Here is a 25,915-nt window from a genome sequence, read left to right as displayed (position 1 = left end):
ATTTGAAAAATAATTTTTGAATAACATTTTTTTTCCAGTAATAATCCAGAATTTCCTCGATGATTAAAACATTAAAAATGAATGGTATTTTTCTTCATTTTATTTTCGTTCGAATATTCGTTTGATGTAGCCTTTATAACCTTGAAAGTTTCTTTTTTTTCTATATATTCTATTATGTTTCGATGACAACAATAAAAAAACAACAAAATTTTCATTAATTAATTAATTAATCAATTAATCATCATCTGATCTTATTGATCTGTTATAATGCCTAATGCCTAATATGCGTATAATAGCCATCAATTCGGTAACGTCAATATATATTTAAAAATAACTATGTTTTATTCATGTAGTTATTCAAATGGACAATGAAAACAGTGAAAATAATCAGGTTTGAAGTGATATAACAACAAATATTAACATGAATAGAAATGAATCTAATATTAATTGATAATCTACTGGGCAAAAATCGTAGATATTCATTCGAAAATCTTCTTCATATAGCCGATAACATTCAATTATTCGTTGTTTTTGTTTACAGAAATATATTTTCTTGTTGATATATCCATATTCTACCATTCGATTATTATTACAACAATGGCCACAACATTCAAAAAGATTATTTTCAAGCAAATTTGTTGAAATTTTTTCAAATATTTGTATGATTTGGTTATCCAAACGAACAAGATATGCTATATAAAACCAAGTGGTTAATGACGCAAAAAATATTCGAATAAAATCCCATCCCATATTACTGAACCACATGAATAAGACAATCATATCGAACATTGTACTAATCAAAAATATGGAAAACATTGGTGATAGAATAGACGATATTTTTCGATTCAAAGTGGCCATTTCACCAATTTCTTTGATTATTGTTTCAATATTTTTTCGTTCAGATCTTGTGGCTGATATTGCTTTCAACATTTCTATTGTAGCAAATTTAACATAATTCAATGCCAAACCAGGGATAAAATAAGAGACACTAATATAATAATTGATGAAAAATTCAAAAATTATTGTTCTTAGTGTATGATTTTTCTTCAAATTTTGTGATCCATCAAATATTGTGAATCCTACAAAATTAACAGTTATCGTCGATAGCATAATTGCTAACACATGTATTGATTTTTTTCGAGAACGATAGATATTTTTGAATGGTGATAATGCCATCAAACGATTTAAAGATGGTCCAATACAATAGAATACTATTGGATTGATTATCAAGAATACATGTATATAATTATTACCAAATAAAGACATGAAGTTATTCAGGCTTTTTGCTGTTTTTTGAGAATTTTTTATGGCATCATAATCCCAAAATGAAACAGCTTTTTGATTATAATATAGAATTCCAATGACATTAATTAGGATATTCACCATTACTTGGATTAAACATTTTCGGTTACGATAATCAATCGGTTTCAGCTGGATCCCCAGATGGCTATGATTGAAAAATTTGGAATTAATTTTCACTAAATATTTTTCTTTTGTCATCGATCAGTTCTTACCCAAAAAAGAAAAGAAACCAATTGAGTAGATGATTTTCATCCTTATTAGTTGAAAAATAATTGTCAAACATACTGTATTCGTCCGGATTCTTCACTACGATTGCAGCATTCAAAATGAATGTTTTTCATTTTTAATATTGATATATAGCCACGACGAAATGTTTAGATTGAAGGTCTTTACATGTTATTTTTTCTTATTATGTTTCGATGACAACCTAAATTTTCATTGATTAATCAATCAATCAATCATCATTTATTGTTGTTGTTTAATTACAATATAACTTGATATAAACAATGAACAATTAGTGGAATAAAATGGCCATTTATTTGGCATAAATGATAAAAATTTAGTTGAAATTCTTGATTTAATTATTTCCGTATCATCACTAAGAAAAGCTCGTATGGATAAAACAATTGTTCGATTACTCGACTATATGCACTTACATATGCTGTATAAATAGTCAAATTGTACTCACTCACATTTCTTGGTGATGATTCAAAATCAAAAACAAATTCATTTCCGACAATGATTTTTAAATTTTTCCATTTTAATTTGTATATAAAGTAATTAATTGGTTACTTTTAATGACGATAATGTCATTTTGTAATTATTGCATGACAAACTTACGACGTCATCTACTGATCAATTTTGGTAATTATTATTGGAGAATCGATAAACGTTTCAACATTGTCCATAGATGTCCCTTGTTTTCTACGCTGTTGGTATTTTCTTTTTTTTTTTACCAGATTGTATGATGATGAAATTGGAATAATTTTTACGGTAAAAAAGTTTTTTTATTTTTTTAAAAACCGATTTTTAAAATTTTATTACATTACAGGATAATTTATCATCGTCTAAATGAGAAAATTTTCTAAAAGGAATGACAGATTCGATCGTAACAAAAATAATGGTCGACCTAGACACTCTAATAAGAATTATCAATGTGTTCGACAATCATCATCATTAATATGATAAAATTGCTTGAAATATTTCACAATGACAATTTATGATTTTATTATTCATCGATGTCGAATCAATCGATGATGTTGATTAGTTGACGATCAATTTCCCGCCTCATCATCATTCAGTCTCAATAAAAAATTATTCGAATGAAAATAAAATCGATCGATTCATTTATGGATTCTTTATGAAGAAAATAAAAATTAAAACGTATTATTTTCTTCTTTAATAATAAACTTAATTATATCGTTAACGATATATGTAACAATGATCACCACTAACGACGACAGATGATGATAATAATGCAACAACAAATACATTTGACAAGGATGGTAAGAATGAAATTTTTCAGAAATGATCCAATAATAATAATGATAATGGTTGTCAATGGAAACCATTCTATGATGATGATGATGATAACAACAAACCGAAAAACAACAAAAATTCTGGTATATTCAAAAAAACAAAAAAAAATTACAACACCGAACCAACGAAAGAACAACAGTAACATTTCTTATTTTGGACATTGTCATGGCAAATATTCTGATCTATATATAGCGATTATTATAAAAGGGGGTTTGTTTCTGGTACAGATCGTCGCTATATATATTTGTCTAAGAAATTCATGATGAAGTTTATTATTAATGTTGATGATGATAGATTTTTTTTTATATATTGAATCGCTACCACCAACTTTACACTCCATAGCCGAATAAATTCTCAAAGAAAACGCCCACACACACACACGCCTGCCAGATCTAAAAAATTCGCTATTCCAGACAATGGTTGAATTCAAATAGCCAAAAAAAAACCAAAACAAGACTGTATTCATTCATCTGATCGAGAAACTCTATGGATCAATTTCGAATGTGAACACACTCTCTATCTCTATAATAATGGATCTATCAAATCAATAATTTTTCCAGAATTTTTTTTTGCCCCAACTCTGATTATGAAGAAGAAAAATTTTTTAACACAATCCAGCCATATACAATTATTCCAGGTATGTTGAATGTATATAGTGAGCGTATTGATGAAACTTGAGAAAAAAAGTGAAAAAAAACGAACAAATAAATTATTGTTATTGCGTCAAGCTTTTTTCTCTTGATGAAAAAAAATAGATTCCTGAACACACTGAGTTTCTATTTGTTTTTTATATTGTCGACCAGAAAAAAACCCCGATTAGAACATACCACAGACCCCCTTCCATTTTATCATACACCTACCTGTCTATTGTTGCCCGTTTTATGCCATAATATATTGCATATTAAATATGTTTTGTTTGTTTGAAAAATAGCTATTATTCATTTCACTTTTAACCCTACATTTATTCGTGGTGCAATTCGCGACATAATTCTAGTTTCATACACCAAAAATACATACCCGCTTACCTACCATCTACTTTGAATTCGATTCTAATACTGGAGAAAACATTAAAACTGGATTATCCTCATTCTTGATGAATTAGTCATTCAATTCAAAATCCGTCTGTGCTTTGTATAATGTGTGATTGTTGTTGTGGACAATGACCTAATCCATCCATTAGCTATATTTGTGAATCTTGACCATTATCATGATCATCATTATCTTTGTTGTTGTTTAACGATTTCTAAATACAATTTTTTTTCTCTCACTCTCTTTGTTCTCATTGTATCAACACCGGCGAATGACGTGATTTACATTTTGATTTTGTTTCAAAAAAAAATTTTCTGTTTTTTCTGTGTTTGTGATTTATTTACACTAAAAATTGACAATTCATATTTTTGATTTTCAGATTTTAAATTAAAATTTATTCACTCAATCATGGGACAAGTTGTTACATGTTTTGGTACGAAATCTACAACGGATTCAACAGCGGCCACTACCATATTGACAACGAATGAAACGACAAAAAATAAAAAAGAGAAAAAAATCAAAGAAAAAAAAGAAAAACCACCGAAAAAAGAACCGAAAGAAAAACCGGTGAAAGAAGGAAAATCTAAATCTAAAAATTCAGAAAATAATGATGTTAACAACAATAATCAAAAACAAAATGAATCATCGACAAAAGATTCAAAAACCACAAAATCATTAAATGGTACTAGTGGTAAAAGTGGTTCAGCAAGTACGGCCAAAGTTCGTCCAATGACACCATCTCAAGGTAAATGTGAAATGGTTTACATCAAAATCTATGTATATAGAAAAGAAATTAATTTAAAAAAAATTTAATTCATTGTTTGTTTTGAAAAATTTAATAGCAGCAGCAACGGAAAATATTCCTAAACCAGTAGCCTTTGAAATCACTGTGGATGAAAAGACAAAAGAATTGACCAATGTTGTCATCAATGATGGTGAATCGATTCGTGATAAAATTATCAAAGGTGTTGGATCATTGGCCAATGCTGTCGGTATGAATGGTGGTGGTAGTGGTGGTGGTGGTGGAAATAACAACACCACTAATCAAACTAATGGAAATCAAATGGATGCAATAAAAAACAATGAAGAAATAACAACGGCTGATCAATCAAAATTTCAGGCACGTTTTCCGCGTCGTTTACCAAAGTTAAGTTCATTAGGTAAATCATGGTCAACGAATCAGGAACAGAAAACGAATGAAGAAATTATACAGAAGCAGAAAAAAGCCGAAGAAAAACGTAATGAAATACTTGAAGGTAAAAAACAGAAAGCAAGAAAATTTGTAGAAAAATTTACGACAACAAATACAAATAATAAAAGTCAAGATGATGGTGATAATAATCAAAATGATGATGATAATCAAGACAAAAACGTTACTGGAAATGAGATTGATTCGAATAATCAACGACCACCATCATCATTATCAACAGCAGCAGCAGTAAAACCATCAGCTCCACCATCATCGGCAACAAAATCGGTTAGATCTCGTCCACCATCAACAGCTTTACAACAGCCAACTTCGGATGGTGGTAATGAAAATCCTATCATTACTGTTGGACAACAATCCACATCAACGGATTCTGCTCTTGAAACATTCTACGATGATAATAATGGTGACGGTGGTGGTGGTGGTGGCGGCGGTGGAAATGAACAAAATTCAACAAACGAGGTTGTCCAATCTACAAATGACGATTAAAATCTTTACCCAACATCAACAATATTCCTATATCACATATTTGAAACCGACAAAAAAAAAATTCTTATAACCTAATTGATTTATGATTTATTCACCATATATTACACTTTACATTATCACAGATTCAATAATTAACAATATTCAATTGTGAATCTATAATAATCTTTAATTGATAAATGATGATAAAGATTTATTTATTGAAAATTTTTCAATGCCATTTAATTGAATTGAATTGAATTGAATTTCGAAATTCGAGCGCTTTTTTTCTATTCATTTGACTATTTCAACAACACAGTGGTTTATTCACCCAAACGCGCTAATTCATCATCATGATGATGATGTTTGAACGAATGAATTTTCATTTCAATTCATAGTCATTTTTTTTTCATCATCGTTGTTGTTTCATATTCAACAATCATCAAACAACAGTAATTTGGTGATCATCATTGATGATGACCAAAAAAGAAATTTTTCTTATTTTATCTATTCATAGTCATAGTCGAAATTCGAACATATAAAATGGACATTTCGAATGATGATAAAGGCTTTTTGGCCATTTGTCTGCTTGCAACATTTTCAACAAAATTCGATAACTTGTGTTGAAAATTGAAAGCCTAATGTTGACTGGTCACAAACGCATCTTAAGTGTCAAATGTATTTTTTTATTTGCCTACATGAAACAACATAAAAAAATTGATTTGAATTTTAAACTTTGACTTGGATTTTAAACGCACTCACACACGCAAATTTTTTTTTGTTTTTCATTCTCATCTCTTTTTTTCGGTCTTATTTTTTTTTGTTCATCTTCATTGTATCCTGTTGTATTGATACAATTTTTTCAAGAATAATGATGACGCTTTGAATGATGGAAATACAGAATAAATTTCCACAGCCACCGAATTCATCGATTGCATCATCATCCACATCAACATCATACACCAGAATTGATCAACAACAGCAATCATCATCAGATGGATTATTAAATATTGACATTAATTCATCATCAACGATAATGATGAATAATCATCAAATTTTAAAGCAGGAAAATTTTTCACCACCACCACCACCACCGACGACGACGACGACGACGACTACAACATCCAATCAAGTAATGATGACATTTGATGCGATTAATGGCAATTATATTGAAACGAAAAAAATGATGCCAAAAACTTCAAGTTGGTATGATATGTCATCATCGTCATCATCATCTATCAAACCAATGGCAATGGTGATGACCAATGATCATCAACCAATGGTTAACTCTTACGATAACCCTGACAATCCATCAACACCAGTATTTTCACAAACCCCGTCATCATCAACATTGTTGTTGTCGTCGTCATCGTCGTCGATTACAAATGATCATAATCAACAAAAAAATGGACATCAATCAAAACCGATACTTAATGTTCATGGTATATTGAAAAGGAAATTATTGAAATTAAAGTCATCAACAACACCATCATTATCATCGCCGTTGCCATCGTTTTCATCGCCATCAACATTATCTTCATGTTCATCATTATCACCATCAACATCATCATCATTAGAATCACCATATAAACAATTTAAACGTAATTGTAAAAATGAAGGAATCAATCCACAATGTGTTATTTGTGGTGATTTTGCATCTGGCCGACATTATGGTGTATTCGCATGTGAAGGTTGTAAAGGATTTTTTCGTCGTACCATTTTGGCTACTTTGGCATTGAAAGCAAATCAACAAAAATTATTGGATAGTGGTGCCGATATGGAAATCTATAAAGGTTATCTTGATATTTATAAATGTAACAATTCATTCGTTCATCATCATCATCAGGATAATGGTGATGGCACAATATCAACATTGTCAGAACAACAGCAACCAAAACGTTGTCCAATTCTAGTCGAACAGAATCGTCGTCGTTGTTGTAAATCCTGTCGTTTTAAAAAATGTATCGATGCTGGAATGAAATATGAACCATCAGCATTGGAACCAAAATTGAAACGGTTTGAAATACTTTATTTGGTTATTTTTTTTTGTTGATAATTTTGTTTTTTTTTTGTTTATTCAATCAATAGTTTGGATCCATTGGATATAATTTTTCATCCAGAAACTTTAAATTTTCAACGACAATTATATCATTCATATGCAATGTTTATCGATACATTAATGGCACAATTTCGAATGTTTCTAAGACTGGTCAATAATGTACAGGAATATCCTTATTATTATTATCATCATCCACATGATAAACAGCCATGTAATCCAAGCATAGCGATTAGTATGCGTCAACGTTCTGCAGTGACCATTATGGAATATCTAGCCATGTTGACTGATGAAATGTTAACGAAATTCATATCACATATGGATGATTTTCGTCAGATTCATATCAATGATCAGGCCGATCTTATTCATCGTGCTAAACATTGGCTTCTTTGTATGATATTGGCAGCCGTTTATCCAACCGCAGAAAAATCATTGAAATTTAATGGAATCATATTTGGTGAACAAACATTTCATGATTACTTAGATGAATTATATCAGAAATTGAAAATTCTTGGCAATGTTTCCAGCGATGTCGACGACAATATAGATAATGATGATAATAATAAACAACAAATAAATTTAACAGATTCAACAACAACATCGACAACAACCACTGAAATGTTAAAACCGACTAATACTACCGATGATGAATGTTCATTTATTGGACTTTTATTTGCTGATCAACATTCATTTCAAAGTGTATGTCATCGAGCATTTCTTAAATCACGGAAATTAACGTTTGTAACACAGTCATCATCTCAACCACAACAGCAACCAAAACCAATACAAACGTTTAATGTTTTTGGTATAAATAATTGTAATCAAAAACAATCGTCGATGTTAATGATGGATGATAGAAAATCGTTGTTATTTTTGAAAGAAAAATATCGATTTTTACCATTATTGACTGCAATGTTATTGATCAGAAATTATGATCCAGGAAAGATGATTGATTCATTAGATTGTAGAACAAAAACTACAACAACAACAACAACAACAAGAACGTCGACATCAAATGAAATGTCACCTATCAATAGAATTCATTATTTATTGATGACCATAATGAGAAATGAATATCAATTATTCGAACGTATTACTGGACATTCGAATAGTATGGAAAATGTATGTTCAATATTTCTAATGCCTAACAACAACAGCAACATCAACCACACTCCCCTACCTAGTGCTTCAAATTCAATTGTTGGCGATGAAAATTGTCATCAAATTTCTAATAATAATAATAATAATAATAATAGCCTTGATGTATTTAATCGTTTCACATTGTCAAGAATGGTGAATAATTTCGAAGATGTTGCCCGAATCGTTGGTCATTTAGTTTCGATTGTACGTTTAAAATTTTCAATTTTGATCTAATCAAACACACAGACACTATTTCATGCATGTATCTTCTTTTCTTTTTTTTTGTTTGTTTATTTGTTGTTCAATTAATTAATCATCCTTTTTTATATATAATTAAAAAATACAAATTTATGAAATGATTATATGTGACCATTATTAACGATCACCAGTACGATGATTAACATAATTAGAATATTCTGCTTCACGTAATAGGACAACATTTCCAGAAATTTTACGTTTCAAATATTGTATACAATGTGGATGTAATTGTGTTATCTGATTGATTGACCAATCGGACATTCCTAGACGGCAAAGATTTTCAGCATAATCCATTTTTGCTTGCCAATATGGATATGGACGTTTTCCATGTCGTGCTTTCCATGATCGTATCTATTTTAAGATTTTTTTTTCAAAAACAACAAAAAAATTAGACAATTTTTTTAAAAGAAAATAAATCTATTTTTATTTATTATCAACAATAATAATAATATAATAATCATTAAGTTTAGCCATTAGTTCAATTCATTATATAAACACAGAAAGTGTTGACGAAATAACGACACATTTTTGACACGATTCTTTTTATCAATAGATGAGCAAACCTACTTGATAATCATGCCATGATATACGTTTTGGATCATGTTTTGTTGATGTTTGATAGCGAATATCACGTTTTTTAAATTCAGCATGTTCCAGATAGCCACAGAATTTGATTTTACTTTTAAAACGTAGCTGTTGATATTGATGTGAAAGACCAACGGTTCCCAATGATAACATTCCTTGCCATATACGACAATTTGTATTCGTTTGTTGGATTGTCGTCTGAACAAGACGTGTTAATGATGCAAAAACCATTATTATTGACTATTATATCCAATTCTTCTTAATTTTATCCAGAGAAAAAAAAATCTTTTATCCAATTCACAACAAGCAAACAAAAATTCCGAATGATTGTTTGATTTGATGAAAACATGCATGCATACACACATTGACCTGACCTAGACCATTCATAAACAAGGTATCATTGTTTTAGTTTGAATTCTAATCAATAGATGGCCACCGACAATGTTTCAAATCTATTGAACAATACAACAAGTCATCATTGATTAATTGTTGATTGATTAAATTGTGATGATTGCAATATCGCAAAATGAGAAAAAAAACAGCAATAATAAATGAGAAACAAAAAACAATGGATAACAACAAAAGAAAAAACAACAGTAACAACAAATGACATCATTCAAATGAAATTTTGATGATCGATGGCTATTGTTTTGTTGTTGTTTTTTTTATTTATTAATTCAGAAAATTGAAAATTTTCAAAAAGGCGTCATATTTTCTACACGTTGAAGAAAAATTTCACAATATTTTTTCCCCATTATTGATTGATTGATTTATCTATTTTTTTTTTATTTTATTTGAATGAATGAATATCAATTAAAATGCCATTGTCATTATCCCTTGTGTGTGTATGTATGTAAATACAGTCATCAAATAACAAAACAGGTATGAGAAACATTTGTAAAAATACTATACAATCAACAATGATCATGAAATGAAAAAATTGAATATTGGAAAACAAAACAAAAAACAATAAAAAAAAATGATAATAATCTTTTTTCCTTCTTCCTCTAGTTTCGAGCACAAAAAAAAACATTGCCGTTGTCCTTGATTGATCGACCATCAATCAATCATACGATGATCGATCTATAGATCGTTTTGATGATTGATTACACGATTGGATCAATTTATTGATAATTAACCATCATCGATATCAATATCGTTTGAATTCATTGTTGTTGTTGTTGTATAATGTGTGTTGAAAATATTGCATCGGATGAAAAACAAAACAAAAATTAATTTTCAAAATTTTATTTTTAATGAAAAATTGCCATATTACATGAATGATCCATCATCGTCGTTCACAGACATATGACAGGTATGTAAAAAGAAAAAAAAATTTCAAATTTTTCAAATTTTAATTTTCAAACATCCTAATTTCAGGGGAAAAAATTTCATCATCATCATCATTCATGGTTCGTTTGTTTGACTTGTTTGTCATTATTATTTATTTATTATTGTTGTTGTTGCCATTTCCTGACATATAAATGTGAAATTCAAATCAACAACAACAAAATAATCAACCATCAACCTAAAATTATCAATAAAGCTACCATTATCATCATCAACATCACCAACATCATCATCATCATCGATTCGCCAAATTTAGCACATCCCATTTTAGCCTTGAAATTTATTTAGACAAACATTGAAAAAAAAATGATGATGACAACGATGCTGATGATGATGACGATGGTTCGATGATTTTCACGGCGGGATATTCGAAGAATCGGCCTTGTTCGATTGATATGCTCGATGTCACCAACAACAACAAAAAAAATTTTGAGAATTTTTCCATCAAAAGAATCAATTGAACATGTTGAAGAGTAATTTTCCGAGAAAAAAATGAAATGAATTCGAAAAAAATAGCCAAATATTCTGACCGCATCATATGGTTGTTTACTGCTGCAGTGGCTTTTATTGTTAGTAATAATTATTGATTGTAATCGAATGATTATGATGATGATGATAATGATGTTTCCAAATGATTGGGAAACGACGACGACGACAACGACGTCCAATATTTTAAAATGGCAATGGTGAATTGTTCATAATCATCATCATCATCATCATCATTTTTTCTGCATTTCGTAGAATCATATTGTGGAAAAACCTGGCCATCATCATCATCTTCATAATCATCATCTTCATTTTCATCTTCAATCTAAAAGAAAGAATGAATCTGAAGAAAAAAGAAAATTTTTGAATTGATAATAAATTTTTTTTTTAAACAAAAATTGATTTGAAGAGGAAAAAAATTAATTACATCAAAATGAAAAAAAAACTTCAATGACATCATGATGATGGTCAATGTTAAATGATCATTATGGATGACATCTTCAGCAAAAACAAAACGATAAGATCTGCAATGATTCTGCGTACCGTGTAATCACAGCAAAAAAACCACATATTGATTTTTTCTTTTTTTTTTTGGAAAAATTCGCTATTCACCATTCATTCAATCTGGATATTGGCTTATGGAGAAAAAAAAATTTCTAATCATCAAAGAATAAATAACTCACCCATCATTGTGTGCACGATTTTGTATATTTTGGAGCTTTTTTGGCCATTTGCAGACGGACGAAAATCCCACCGACCACAATGAACTTGTTTTTTATTTTTGTTTTGTTTTAGTTTTGATATTCTCAAATTGTGAATATCAATTCTTTTTTTTTTTTTTTTTTTTTTTTTTTGGTCTTTGGTTTGGTTGACAAAAAACCGAAGCATGTTCCAGGTTGTTTACGCATCAGTTTTCATCATTTTTCAGATGTGCATGGATGATGTTTCAACAGACAAAACAAGAACACGCTAAACAATTTTTATGTTCAACCTGACCGGTAGGATGTTTGTCCGTAGGCACATGACCGGTGTGTTGTATAGTGATGATGATGATAATGATGATGATTCTGGCCAATCATAATAATCATTGATTCTATAACAAAGGTGATGGTTTGAAAGAATTATAAACTTACCCATCGAATTGATTGATTAATGAATTTTTTTTCACAGAAAAAAAATTGATTTTCGTCTATATCGGAAGGATTTGAAAACCAATAACCAAATGATGCTTGTGTGTGTTATTCATTCATACTATCCGGTACTTTCCAATAAAATGATATGCACGAAAAAAATGCCCGAAATTCGATAACTTTCACAATCATCATCAATCACTACAATCAATAATCAACATTAATGAACATCATCAAGTTTAATAAATTGAACCAAATCAATACATCGATTGATTGATTGATTGATCACAGAAAAGCATCTTTAAAAAAAATTGAGAAAGAGAGACAAGGAAAATTGAATCCAAACATCCATACAGCAGTTTAGGTGGAGGAACAAAAGTCAAGAAGAAAAAAGGACAATTTTTTTTTCTGTTGTTGTTGTTGTCGTTGTCATTTCGCGACAATATCGTATCTACCGTGAAAACAAAAATGTGAAGAGAAGAAATCATCATCATCATAGAGAGAAAATGAGATGCCGATACTAGTGATGTGTGGTGGTGTAGACTTTGTTCATAATATTCATTCATTCATTTCATTTATTCAATTTGCCAACAACTATGAAACAAGAGAAATTGTGATTCGATCATCATCATCATCATGATCATGGAAAACGAGAGAGAGAGAGAGAGAGAGAAGTCTAGATATTTTTTGTTGTTGCTGTTGTTGTTGTCTTTCCTCAAAGACATCCAGAAAATCTTTTATTTTTTTCTTGTCAATGTAAAAGTATATATGGTGGGTGTTTTGTTCAATAATAATCGATTATTAACAAAATCAATCGGTATATGAATTGATGGGTGGATGGATGGTAAAACACAATCAATATTGGTTAATAATTGATTGATATATTCATTTTCGTATGATGATGATAGTGGTGGTGGTGGTGGTGGCCATAGATGTGGTGAAATTTTGGATGGATATGGATTCTGGTATTTTGTTGTTTTGGACAGATTTTCTTGTATTTTTTTTCACAATGAAATGACTGACAAATTTCAATGTTAAATCATTTTTAAACACACTTGTTGAATTGTTGAACACGATGAATGATAATGATGATAATAATTCCATGGAAAATGATTGCAGATGAAGCGAAAAAAAATGAAAATCAAACAGAATATGGACCAATCACTGAATCAGGTTTGAATTTCTTGATTTAATGTCCATTCACCTTAGATCACCTTTTATTTTCAATGTTCAAACAACAGTGTCAACAAAAAACGAAGAAAAAAAAATCGTTCGATTCAGATTCAAATCGAATCGAATCGAATCGTTTGACGATTTTTTTTTTGTTCAATTCGATTAATCGTTATCTCGCTCTCTGTGTTCTAAAATGTTATATAGCGGATTGGTTATTGCCAAAAAAAAAAAATTTCTCATTCGATAATCGATAGATAAGTAATTATAACTTGTGTACGACCATACAAACACAAAAATAAATTGAAAATGCAATACGACGAAAACAACAACAAGAAGAAGAAGAAATGTTTGAATTTGAGGAAAAAATGAAGATTTCAATTTTTTTTTCATTTCTTCATTTTGTTTATTGGAATTGGACACATTCATTCATCCATTTGATGATGATGGTGAATAAAACATTTCATTTTGTGTTTATGTGTCCAGCAGCAAAAAGTAATAAATAATAATAAGAAGACGAAGAAGAAGAAAGAGAAATCGATAAAGTTTTTGCTGCAAAAAAAAACAACCAGAAAAAAAATTGAGAGAAAAAAAAATGTCGACTACCGCTACACGCCGTTCTCATTTACGCCGCTGTTCCTAAACATCATCATCATCATGGAGATATGGATTCATCATGATGATTACAATTGCACATTACATACACACACACACACCAAATAAGAGGGCCGGTATATGTTTGAATGGTTGATGAATGAATAAAAAGATTTTTTTCACTTTTCATTTTTATACTGCCATGTATAATGATAATTCGTTTGCTTTATAATTTCAATTCGATTCGTTGAAATATTTTTCTTACATTCACACACACACACACACACACACACATTGATGATAGATATAGGGAGAGCGAGAGAGAGAGAGAGAGAGAGATAGAGAGAGAGAGAGAGAGAGAGAGAGAGAGAGAGAAAAGTACACAGAAAAAAAAACAAACAACCACTTGTTGATGACGATGATGGAGAAAAAAAAATTTTTTTTTTGTTTTGAATTTTCAAATTAAATTAAATAACAGTGATGATTAAAAAGAAGAAGAAGAAGAAGAAGAAGATCACAAATCAATTATTCATCGTGATTGTTGATGTGGAATTTTTATTTTTGAATCATACATATGATATTCAGCTGATTCATTTTGTTGTGATTGTTGAAAAAAAAACATTGTCATTGAAAACGGAACAAATATTCCTGTTGATAATGAAGAATCAAATGGCCAAAGAATAGAACGAAAAAAAAAATTAATGATGATGATGATTGAACCTTGATTGAATCACACACACACACATGTGTGTGTGTGTGTGTGTGTGTGTGTAAATGAATCGATTAATTATTAAATTCAAAAAAATGTATTGAGTTGAAACAGTTTGTGGAATGTTGTTGTTTTAATTGGTATATATGCACCATCCATTTTCGGTTGCTGTGGATAGATAGATGGATGGATAGATGATATGGCTACGGCTACGGCTACACACACACACATCATTCATTATCAGCAGTTTTTATTTTCTTTAATTTTTGCCATTTGCCATTTGAAAACACACACACACACATTCATCATAATCTTCACACATCATACATCATCAAATTATGACGATCATCATCATCATCAAGAAAAGATGTAGAAACAAACGAAAAAAAAATTCCAAATACATCATCACCAATTTTTTTTTCGGAGGATAACCAAGCTGCTGCTGCTGCTGCTGCTATGTTGTAAAACAGTGAACAATCAATCAAACAAGTGGAGGAATAAATTTTTTTTTTCTGCCCTTCTTCTCATTTGCCGCCCATCGTTGACGATAATGGGAGGTGATGATCGTTTTTTAACCAGAAAGATAAATCGATTTCACAACAACAACAAGGTATAGGTAGATGTCAACTACAAACACCACCACTACCAAAAAAAAAAAAAAAAAAATGACGACAAATGATAAAAAAAAACCAGAAATTTTTTTTTGTTTTGTTTCACCGCTACAACTTGTTGATTTGATTATACAGTTGTTTTTCAAAGCCTGTAAAGGATGTGCGTCGACAAAGATGCGAATACCAAATGACGATTAATTTGAAATAATAATTGAAAGGATATAACCACCGTTTTTATTGTTCGTTTGTTTGACAGACAATAATTTTATTATTATTATTATTATTATCATCAATGGTGCTCTACATAGTGCAAACAGAAGTTTTTTTTTGAGACTCTCTGTGTGTATACAAATCATCAGGTTGTAAAAAAATAGGCAAAAAAGGAAATCATCATGAATACAAACATACGATACATGTGTAAATGCCAAGTACATACATAAAATTTGTGGATAAATCGTTGATGAATTATTATGACAGATAAACACAGAAAAAAAATCACAAAATGACGGGGTTACCATGGCAAACAACAATAACAATATGGAACATAATTTTTTTTGTTTCAAAGAAAAATACCAAACATCATCATCTAGTGTTGAATCAAAACCTAAATCAAAAAAAAAAAAAAAAAATGACGAAGAAAGATTATTGTGTATATTCAGTGCATTTTTGTGATCACTAGAACGACGACGACGAGAACACAACAAAACCGATTTGATGTCATCATCATCATCGACTAAGAGAATGATGATGATGATAATCATTTGTTGATAATCATAATTTTTTTTGGCTATAACACACACACAAAAAAAATCATCAAACATAATAAAAACAAGTGAAATCGAAATCAAATCAACTGTTTTGGATGATAATTTTTTTTTCGTTTTCGTTTTTGATTTTGATTCCAAAAAAAACAATGTTTTGATTTTCGTTTTCTTTTTGTTGTTTTTTTCTGTTGTTGTTTTTTTCGTTTGGCGAAAATAAAAAATCACGACAGTTGGGTGTTGGTCGAAATGTTATTTTTCTACATGATGATGATAACAATTGTGATAACGACGTGATCGAAATTGTTGTTTGTTGAACCCTCAAAGCGCTAATTTGTAGCTAATCAGAGGTCGCATCGAGCTACATTTGTTTGGTTGTTTGGTTTTTTTTTGTTGAAATTTAAACTACAGCTTTCTGATTTATTAAAAAATTCTAATTTTCATTTTCATTCAAGAATAGTAATAACAGATAGTAATGAAAATGAAAATCGTTTTTCACAACAACCAGAAATTGGAATAAATAAAACAAAACAAAACAAAAAAAAAAAATCAAAAGGAAACAATGTACTCCTATTTTGAAATAGTACCGTTCATAGAGTACATACGTGAGTAATTTATGTTTTTCGTTTTGTATCTACAAATTTTCTCACACACACACACAACACACAAATACACATATAATTCAAATTCAAATCAAACAAACAAACAAAACAAATGGAAATGAAACAAAATTTTCCATTCAAATACAAAAAAAGCAGTATCAGCTCCTAAAACATACATCATCATCATGCATGATTATCGTGTGTTCGTGCATCATCGAAACATCATCTCCCAACCTTTGATGAATTATTATCATCATAATGTCATTACATGAAGAAAAAACAAGCAAAACAAAAAAAATTATTTATTGTCAATATGATAATGAATGGTTATCATTTTTCTTTTCTTGCAATTTTCAGTCATTCTGGTTGGTTAATTGTTTTGAAACTTTTGAAAAGCAACATCGAAATCGAACAACAACAGCAGAAAAAAAATCCTTTAACCATGTCAAATTTGATGATGATTATTCGCGTTTTTCTTTTTTTTTGGTCATTTTTTATGTTGTTTAATTGTGGCCATTTTTTGACTGGAAAAAACTCATCATACATTCCAAAATGTGCGTGACCAAACGGTTTTTTGTTGTTGTTTTTTTTTTTTTTTTGATATAAATGACCGCAATTGTATGCATACTGGGACAATATTCAATTCATTTATAAATGATGACCGTTCGTTTTGAATGAATCGTTATTTTAAACAACAAAAACAACAACAACAAAAAAGAAAATGTAAATACGGAAAAAATCAATCAATCAATGAGTTGGGTTTTTTTGCATTTATTCAATATATCGAAATAATGTGTGTGTGTGCAACATGAGTTTAAACAAAAAAAAAAAAAAATAAAAATTCAAACAGGAAGATATATGTGTGTATTTTAACAACAACAACAACAACAACAAAAAATATTCTCATCTCACCATATTGCTTGGCTTGGACTGATGTTGTTGCCCAGTGGACAATAAAATTTTAATTTGTTTGATTTTTTTTTTTTGTTTTTTTGAAGAAAACGACAAAAAAAAATATTCAAGGTTCCATAAACACTGAAATGATGGTCAATCAATAATTTTTTTTATCCAGAAATTCAAATTGAAAAAAAATTTAGGTCAATTATCTCTGGAATATATATATGTCTGGAAGGAAATTAGTTTTGATTCATTCTATGGCACACACACACACACACACACACACACACACACGTGATATCAATCAAAATTGAAACAGAAAAAAATTCAATCAATCAATCGATCGATCGAATAATAAATTTTTTTTTGTCTTAATCAATTGATTGATTGATTGATTGATTCAATAATAATGATGAATAAGAACTAATTAGATTTGAAATTTTACAAGTAAAAACATTTAAATTAACCGTTTCAATTCACAAATTCATTTGCCAAACTTTTTCTTTATTTTCTTCATTGGTTATTTACAAACAAGCTCCAACCAATCAATTTGATTTCACAAATTGTATTCAAAGACAAAAAATTGAAAAAAAAAAATTTCAAAACTTTTTTTTCCCCTTCATCATCATCATCATCATTGATGAGGAAAATTAAGGGAAAAAAAATTTTTTTTTCTCTGATATGACATTTGCGTGCATTCTCGACAATCGATACTGGGAATGGGCGTACAATCGATTTCGAAAAAAAAAAATTTCATTTCAAATTTGTTGCATATTCAAATTCCAATTAGGTTTTTTTCTTTACCTGTTTGTGTGTATGGAACAATTAGCTAATTCGATTAAGAGGATTAATTGAGAAAAAGATTTCCCTACACCACTTTTACTTTGCGTTTTACATTCAATTTGAATGCCAAATTGATCAATGAATATCGATATTTTTGATTGAAATTCAAAAAAAAAATCAGATAGTTTTCCCCTTAAATTCATTTCGTTTAGTGTTTTGGCGATTTTCGTTTTCATCGAAATTTCATTTCAAAACTCCACATGACCTCGATAGCCAATCTGATTATAGCTATGTTGTTGATTGTGGCAAACCGTTAATATTTATAAAAAAAAATAATGACGATGATGATGATGATCAATGCGACAGATTAAAAATTATGCATTAATTTTTCTTGAATACAAAATTTTAGTACAAACAAAAAAATGTTTCATTTGTTTTACATTCAAAAATTATCGATTATGAATTAGGCTAATCAAAAAAAAAAAAAAAACAAAAAAAAACTTGAATATAAGTCAACGCATAGTGTTCTTCATGATGATTCCTATGAATTTGACCTAAATTAAATCATAGCAAAATGTTCGAGAATCTAATCTGGATATATCAAAATATTACACTTTTTTTCCAGTTATGACCTTTTTTCCAAAGTGTTAATTTATTCCGATTATTTTTTTTTTGATCATTTAATTAATCGACGATTGATCGATCGATCAATTGATCGGCATATCAATGTTATGGATAGATGTAAAAAGCTTCAAGTGTTGATTTCAATTTGATTCGATTCGCCAATTATCAGTATAAGTGAGAAAAGAAAAAATTCTTGTTGAAAATAAAAATTTATTGGCCAACCACAACGAGAAAAAATTCCTGAAGTTTTTTTTTTATTTTAATCATCATCACCATTAAACATGAAATGAAATTCGAGCATGATAAATGGCGGTGATGATGATGATGATGATAGTGACAACTTTTGAAAATGAATGTGGAAAATGAAAACAACATTCAAACCTTGTGTATTTTTTTTTTTTTTTTTGACATTCGACAAACTTGTGCTTGAATGATGATGATGATGATGATGAATTATGTATGAACAAATTAATACCTTGAGAATGAAGAAAATGTACATGTTGGATATCGCGACAACAACGGTGTTTTTTTCTGTGGATCATGATAATTTTTTCATCTATTTTTTATCGTTTTTTGCTTTTGAAATAATGTGTTCAATAAAGCAACAGGTATGAAATTTTTTTTTGAAAATTATTCATGTATGCTGCCATCTATTGATGGTGGAGCCTTTTATTTTAATATTTTTTTTTATTTTGTTTCTAATCGATTTCGATTATCAATTTTGTTTATCATTATATATCGTTCTTATTGATTATAAATAAAAATTTTCTTATGGTTCGTTTTTTTGGTTGTATATAAACATAATGCATACAAAAAATGCATATTATTTTCAAATGTATTCTTCCAATCACTTTTCATCATTTTTTTTTCTTTTTGATGGTCCAAATATATGATCATCAGCATCGAGATTATGTACGATTATCACCATTTAAAGTGCTGGAAATTTCTAGTCGAATGGCTAAATTAAATATGGAAATCAGACAATTAATAAAAAAAGTCTGATGACAAACAAAACTATCGATATTCACCATTTAGTAATTCACGTTTGAATTGTATTAATTCTTGACGAAATTCTTGCATTATTTCTTCTTTAAGACGATCATATGATGTTTGCGATGATGATGATGATGATGATCCGTTCATATTTGGAACAATCGGTGGTAAAGGTGGAGCAGCCAACGGTGGTGGTGGTGGCGCCGGCGATTGCGCCCGAAATTGATGGCCATTAGAACGAACACCATTGGCAATATTTATCAATGATTGTGAATTCATTCGTAAATTAGTATTCATTGTTGAACTTTTGCCATTTTGACGATGATTATTAGCAACACCATTATGATTAGATGATGATGATGAACCATTACTATGTAAATTAAAATTTTTTATTTGAATGATAAATGTCAGCAAAAAAAAAATGTTTTTACCTGATTGAATTTAATCGTCGTATGGTTGAATTGACTGAATTATAACATTTGATTGGTGATGTTGCTCCAGGCTGTTGTCGACTTGTGGGAGTTATCATCATCGAATCATTCGATTTATTACAATGATCTACATTTGATTGTTCATTTTCTTCAATTTTTGCTCGTCGTTTAGCCAATGTTTGTGCCATTTCATCGATAAGATTTGATGATGGTGGTTGTCGACTATTATTATTATTGCATAGATTACTTAGATTTGGATTTGATTGTGTCATTTTACTCTCATAAAATGGTTGAACAGTTCTATTCACACCGTTTGATAATGATTCCGGTTTCACTAAAAACATTAATAATTTTAAAAACCAAAATTCTTTTCATCTTAACAACATACCAGATATTGTTGGCTTTGGTGGGATTTTTAGATGAGGTGGAACCATCGGAGGCGGTGGCGGTGGTGGAGGAGGAGGGGGAGCTACCTCTATGGTTGAAGGTGTATGAATCGATTTTGGTTCAACTGATACATATGTCGGTGCAGGATTCTTCATCATTGATGATGATGTATCATTCATTGTCCTGTTGTTGTTATTATTGTTGTCTTTATATTATAACAACGAAATAATTACGGCGTAATAAACATTGATCAGAAGAATGTTTAGATGAAAAAAAAAATTATTAGAAAATTGAGTCAAAGTCGATATATGAAATATGATATAACTTACATTGGGAAATTTCGATGACATTAACATTGTTGCTACTGTTATTGTTCGTTGTTGATGATATCGATGAGGATGATATTGAGGATGAACAAGATGATGATGATGATAATGGTGGATGTTGTTGCTGCTGCTGCTGTTGTTGTTGTTGTTGTTGTTGATAGTTATGATAACCATTCTCCATTGCAAATTCATTACCACCATTAAATGAAACAATATTCTTTCGTGTTAATGTTGTTGAATGTTTTGATAATGATGATTCAATAACGGATGTTTGATTGTTTGATTCGAAATGTTGTTGTGGAAATTGTTGTTGCTGTTGATAATGATGATTATGATGTCGAATATCATCATCATCAACAACATCAATTTGGTTGGCCATAGTAGATAGATTATTTGATGATGTTGCGGTTAGTCTAGCAATTTTTTCCGATGAATCAACAATCTTATCAACAGTTTCACCAAACAATTGTGCATCATTAATATTGGCAAATTTTACACCGAAAACTCTATCGTCAATAATGTCTCTCCATTGATGAAATGTTGTTGTTGCTTTATTATAACAGAATGATTCATTGATTGCACAATTGGCCACAACCTGTGTACATTGATCAACACAAAATAAAGATGATCCGATTAAAAAACATAAATAAATAAATAAAACAAACACAATTATTAAACAAATAAATAGAATCAACAACGAAAAAGAAATATGGCAAAACAAAACAAAAAAATCTCTATACATGTCCTCTGTATATACATCAAACATGTAAAAAAAAACAACAACAACCCACTGAAAATACATGCCGATCAGGTCGTTATACACAATGGTTTAACATGACAAAATAACCATATAAAGATTGTAACATTTTTTCTTCCATTTCATAATTTATAAATTCCAATTGCACTTACATCATAATTATCTAACTTCCTTCCAACAATACGAAATGTATTGGCTTCAGTATCATGATATATACCGATACGTGATTGGCCCATAATGATCCATTTTTCATTTATATAATGATGCATAAGACCATTTATGATGACTAGACTGAATTCTGTTTGGCCCCTGGTTTTTAGATAAAAAAAATAAAAAAATTAATTTTGGCAACACAAAATTATGCAACAGCCTTACCTCATTGTATGGAGATATTGTTCTGGCTGCGTATTTTCAATAACAATTACTGTTGATGATGATGACGACGATGATGATGATGATGATTTTTTCGATCTATCAACTATTAAATTTTCATTGATTGTAATTTGATTTTGGTGATCCAATTGATTATCATGGTGGTGGTGGTGGCCATTACAATTATCATCATCATCATCACCATCAACAATATTATTGATCGTTTTTAACCACCAACAAAATTCCGCTAATTGACAGATTAAAATGGTCACTATAATGACAATGATGGAAATTATTAATATTGTTAATAAAAAACCCAACAGTTGTTGTTGTTGCTGTTGTTGTTGTTCATTTGATGATGGTAGAGGTGATGATGATGATGATGACTCGTTGATGATCGTGGTGTTGATGATGGTGTTGAAAAAATGTTGTCGTTTTTGGTTATTCGTTTTCGTTTCGTTTCGTTTTTTGGTTAGTTAGTTGTAATTAATCGCAACAAAATCAAATCGAAAAAAAATCACATCAATTTTCCGTATGATAACTATAGTTAACACTAAAAAATTTTTTTTTCTTGTTGATATTATCTATCTATATAATATGGTTGTTGTGCTGTGTAAAAGAAATGTTACATTCCTTTACACAATATTCAAAGATATAATCTATCTCTCTATCTCTTCATCTTGCGGTATATATGTCTATAATCGGATCGTCGTTGAAGGTCGACCAATGTTTGAATGTATCAAAATGAATGAAAAAAAAGAGGAAATTTTTTTTGTTTTGTTTTTCAAAAATCATATCATATCTAAGGGTCATTTATATCATGTTGATGATAATGTCAAACAACATCACTATTCACACACACATATACGCAGAAATATCGTGTATAACAAAAAAAAAAAAAAAAAAACAGTTGTGCACCACCAAATATAACATGTATATATCACCATCAAATTGTCGTTTTTTTTCTTGTCGATGATGTTGATGATAATTATAATTTTTTTTCTGTCTATTTTTTTATTCATCACATACGTGCTTGATCGGAGATTTTATTTTATTTTTTTTTATTGCCACCAAATATGATGTGGCTATGTCGGATTTTTTTTTTTTTTTTTGCTAGATTTTGATGTTTCTGGTTGCTCTGGTAGTGTGCATACTACACTACATTGCATTTATCATTAATGAAGTGTGTATGTGAGTGTGGGAAAAACAAATTTTTTTTTTTGAAGGATTTCTGTTTTGTTGTGATTTTGATGAATGAACGAATGAATGTGATGCAATTTTTTTTTCTTCTTCCTCACTTTCAATGATTTGTTGTTGGCAATATGACAACAACAACGGAACAACAATCGGATTGAATCCGTATTATTCTTAAAAATGGTGAAAAATTAAAATTGTGCCAAAAAACCGCGATGATGATGATGATAATGAGATTTTTCTTTACACACAAACACACACACCAGCACAAACTTTGTGTTTATAATGGCCAAGAACCAGATATTCATTCAAGCAGCAATTGCCTCTCTCTGTCTATGAGTGAGAGATTCTGGTCGATTCTATAAAGGCAGAAAAAAAAGATTTAAATTTCACAAATTTTAGTGCAAATAATCTTATCATCACATAAATTTTAAATAAAAATTGTCAAATAATAAAACCAAGCAACCAAGTGTTGATTTTAAACACGCACACACACACACACACAAACAATAAAATAGTCGCCATACATTGTTGTTGTTGTCGTTGTAGGCACATGAAAGCAGCAATAATAATTTTCACGCTTCTATCTGGAACACAAACTTGAAAAAAATGAAATAGATCCAAAAAAAAAGTCAAGTTAATTTTTTTTAACGTAACTACCGGCTTTCAAAATGGAATAAAGTGGAAAAATGTCTGTTTTAATAAAAAAAAAAACAAAAAAAACAAACACACACATTAGACTTAATAAGGGAATTTTCTGATTTTTTTTTTTTTTTGCTCAAAAAGGTGTTATTGCGAAATGATAAATTTTTTTTTTGTTGAAAAAAATTTATGTTTCTGGAACAACTAGATGCCGGAACACACACACACTGGCGATAAAAGAGAAAAAAAATTTCAAAAATCTCAATTTCGAACGGAAAAATCATGAACCTTAAACAAACAAGACAAAGTAAAAAAAACGAATACGAATGAAAAATGATCAAAAAAAAAAATGCTAAATGTGAGAAATGTACGCATGCGTCATCAGAACGAATGCGTTTTTTTTGGTAATGGTCGTCACCATAAATGACGTGAAATGGTAAATGAATAAAAATTTTGATTTTTTTTTGCTCTCATTATGATTGAAATTTAATTTAATGAAATGAAATGATTTGTACACACACACACACATGAACACAATTATTACGAAATTTAGAGCATAAATGCTGAAAACAAGAAAAATTTAACGGAGGTGTCGACCACAATCCGGACGGATGATTGAAGCAACAAAAACAACAACAACAAAAAAAAACGCCCACCACCGTTTCTTGATGAGGAAAAATGTGATGGATGCCATCACCGTCATCGTCATCATCATCATCGAACATTTGATTGATGTGGACATCCAAAAATGAGATGTAAACAGGAGAAGAAAATGAAATTAATTGAAACAAATCAACCGAGTAAACAAAAGCTAACAACAACAGCAAAAAAATTATGAAATTGGTGATTAGGATGTCATGTAATATGTAATGAATATGTCTATGATCATTGTGTCAATCTTTTTTTTGTCTCGTTGGCTCATTCATTTACCAAATAAGGGTGGAAAAAAATGAAGAAAATTTCAGTAATCCAGACACAATCAATCAATCAATCAATCAAATCATGTCAACCAATTGAACATTTGATGAATGGATAAAGAGAAGAGAAACAAATGAATGTCAGTCAGTAGAAATGATGAAAATGATTTTTTTTGTTCGACAATCGATTAATTGCAATTGAAATATTGGTGACAATTGTCACTCAATCAACCAAACAATAACATCTGTGATGTGTGACAACTTGTTGATTATTTTTTTTCACAAAAAATGAATCATCCACTGAATGTTGTTGTGATTTCAAAGATTCTTTCGATTTATGACTGATTCATCGATCGATCGATTGATGGGTAATCGTATGATTATAGATTTTCTAAATTATTACACAGTTTTATATGATTTGAACAAACCAATTTGTATCCATATGGTAGTGGTGGCTGTTGGTTATTTACATTCTAAAAATAAACGAAAAAAAAACATTTTTCTTCTTCAATGGACCAAAGAGAAAAAAGTTATTCGAAACTTAAACTCTTGTTGTTGTTGTCGTTGTTGGGTTCACGATTCTTTAAATATTTACATT

General features: G+C 29.6%; 5 protein-coding genes and 1 long non-coding RNA gene across 12 annotated transcripts; 2 read left to right on the top strand and 4 right to left on the bottom strand.

Annotated features, from left to right (window-relative positions):
* Window positions 1–325: 325 nt before the first annotated feature.
* LOC124491041 (uncharacterized) lies at window positions 326–1,946 on the bottom strand. The gene is made up of 2 exons (XM_047053639.2): window positions 1,515–1,946; window positions 326–1,447 (listed from the first exon to the last, which is right to left on the bottom strand). Exons 1-2 carry the CDS (start codon window positions 1,583–1,585, stop codon window positions 388–390), a joined length of 1,131 nt encoding a protein of 376 aa, XP_046909595.1. The 5' UTR covers window positions 1,586–1,946; the 3' UTR covers window positions 326–387.
* Window positions 1,947–2,057: 111 nt separating this feature from the next.
* Window positions 2,058–5,699, top strand: LOC124491040 (uncharacterized). 4 transcript variants are annotated; one of them, XM_075730325.1, is made up of 4 exons: window positions 2,058–2,295; window positions 2,354–3,478; window positions 4,250–4,615; window positions 4,716–5,699. In XM_075730325.1, the coding sequence occupies exons 3-4, from the start codon at window positions 4,279–4,281 to the stop codon at window positions 5,564–5,566; spliced, it is 1,188 nt and encodes a 395-aa protein (XP_075586440.1). In that variant the 5' UTR covers window positions 2,058–2,295; window positions 2,354–3,478; window positions 4,250–4,278; the 3' UTR covers window positions 5,567–5,699. The 4 variants fall into 4 exon arrangements, with proteins under 4 accessions (XP_075586440.1, XP_075586439.1, XP_075586438.1 ...); XM_075730324.1 differs by having other exon boundaries at window positions 2,060–2,295; window positions 2,354–2,807; window positions 4,713–5,699; XM_075730323.1 differs by having other exon boundaries at window positions 2,060–2,295; window positions 4,713–5,699.
* A 314-nt stretch (window positions 5,700–6,013) lies between these two features.
* On the top strand, window positions 6,014–9,094 carry LOC124491022 (uncharacterized). Its single transcript, XM_047053615.2, has 2 exons — window positions 6,014–7,558; window positions 7,631–9,094. The coding sequence occupies exons 1-2, from the start codon at window positions 6,429–6,431 to the stop codon at window positions 8,970–8,972; spliced, it is 2,472 nt and encodes an 823-aa protein (XP_046909571.2). The 5' UTR covers window positions 6,014–6,428; the 3' UTR covers window positions 8,973–9,094.
* LOC124491023 (uncharacterized) lies at window positions 9,000–9,937 on the bottom strand. The gene is made up of 2 exons (XM_047053616.2): window positions 9,564–9,937; window positions 9,000–9,347 (listed from the first exon to the last, which is right to left on the bottom strand). Exons 1-2 carry the CDS (start codon window positions 9,810–9,812, stop codon window positions 9,114–9,116), a joined length of 483 nt encoding a protein of 160 aa, XP_046909572.2. The 5' UTR covers window positions 9,813–9,937; the 3' UTR covers window positions 9,000–9,113.
* A 1,536-nt stretch (window positions 9,938–11,473) lies between these two features.
* LOC142597522 (uncharacterized) lies at window positions 11,474–15,482 on the bottom strand. Its single transcript, XR_012832229.1, has 2 exons — window positions 11,845–15,482; window positions 11,474–11,760 (listed from the first exon to the last, which is right to left on the bottom strand). It is a non-coding gene; the product is annotated as an uncharacterized LOC142597522 (long non-coding RNA).
* Window positions 15,483–20,112: 4,630 nt separating this feature from the next.
* On the bottom strand, window positions 20,113–25,465 carry LOC124500365 (uncharacterized). 4 transcript variants are annotated; one of them, XM_075730319.1, is made up of 9 exons: window positions 24,493–24,698; window positions 24,286–24,357; window positions 22,568–24,117; window positions 22,345–22,501; window positions 21,439–22,030; window positions 21,111–21,314; window positions 20,723–21,056; window positions 20,327–20,661; window positions 20,113–20,256 (listed from the first exon to the last, which is right to left on the bottom strand). In XM_075730319.1, exons 3-9 carry the CDS (start codon window positions 22,570–22,572, stop codon window positions 20,207–20,209), a joined length of 1,677 nt encoding a protein of 558 aa, XP_075586434.1. In that variant the 5' UTR covers window positions 22,573–24,117; window positions 24,286–24,357; window positions 24,493–24,698; the 3' UTR covers window positions 20,113–20,206. The 4 variants fall into 4 exon arrangements, with proteins under 4 accessions (XP_075586434.1, XP_075586435.1, XP_075586436.1 ...); XM_075730320.1 differs by having other exon boundaries at window positions 24,286–24,345; XM_075730321.1 differs by lacking the exons at window positions 24,286–24,357; window positions 24,493–24,698 and adding an exon at window positions 25,331–25,465.
* Window positions 25,466–25,915: the final 450 nt, after the last annotated feature.

The sequence above is a fragment of the Dermatophagoides farinae genome, chromosome 4 (genome assembly GCF_024713945.1).
Source record: "Dermatophagoides farinae isolate YC_2012a chromosome 4, ASM2471394v1, whole genome shotgun sequence".
NCBI classification, from domain to species: Eukaryota; Metazoa; Arthropoda; class Arachnida; order Sarcoptiformes; family Pyroglyphidae; genus Dermatophagoides; species Dermatophagoides farinae.
This window is presented reverse-complemented; position numbering and strand designations above follow the sequence as displayed.

What these genes read in the sequence shown, in the direction of transcription:
- LOC124491041 (XM_047053639.2), bottom strand. Translation starts at nt 1,585, where the DNA reads ATGTTTGACAATTATTTTTCAACTAATAAGGATGAAAATCATCTACTC. An exon ending in TGGTTTCTTTTCTTTTTTGG is followed by an intron (nt 1,448 to 1,514) that starts GTAAGAACTGAT and finishes TTTCAATCATAG; the next exon opens with CCATCTGGGGATCCAGCTGA.
- LOC124491040 (XM_075730324.1), top strand. Translation starts at nt 4,279, where the DNA reads ATGGGACAAGTTGTTACATGTTTTGGTACGAAATCTACAACGGATTCA. An exon ending in TCCAATGACACCATCTCAAG is followed by an intron (nt 4,616 to 4,712) that starts GTAAATGTGAAA and finishes AAAATTTAATAG; the next exon opens with CAGCAGCAACGGAAAATATT.
- LOC124491022 (XM_047053615.2), top strand. Translation starts at nt 6,429, where the DNA reads ATGATGGAAATACAGAATAAATTTCCACAGCCACCGAATTCATCGATT. An exon ending in TTGGAACCAAAATTGAAACG is followed by an intron (nt 7,559 to 7,630) that starts GTTTGAAATACT and finishes TTCAATCAATAG; the next exon opens with TTTGGATCCATTGGATATAA.
- LOC124491023 (XM_047053616.2), bottom strand. Translation starts at nt 9,812, where the DNA reads ATGGTTTTTGCATCATTAACACGTCTTGTTCAGACGACAATCCAACAA. An exon ending in TATCATGGCATGATTATCAA is followed by an intron (nt 9,348 to 9,563) that starts GTAGGTTTGCTC and finishes ATCTTAAAATAG; the next exon opens with ATACGATCATGGAAAGCACG.
- LOC124500365 (XM_075730321.1), bottom strand. An exon ending in GGAAGTTAGATAATTATGAT is followed by an intron (nt 22,031 to 22,344) that starts GTAAGTGCAATT and finishes CAATGTACACAG; the next exon opens with GTTGTGGCCAATTGTGCAAT. An exon ending in CAAACGTGAATTACTAAATG is followed by an intron (nt 20,257 to 20,326) that starts GTGAATATCGAT and finishes TATTTAATTTAG; the next exon opens with CCATTCGACTAGAAATTTCC.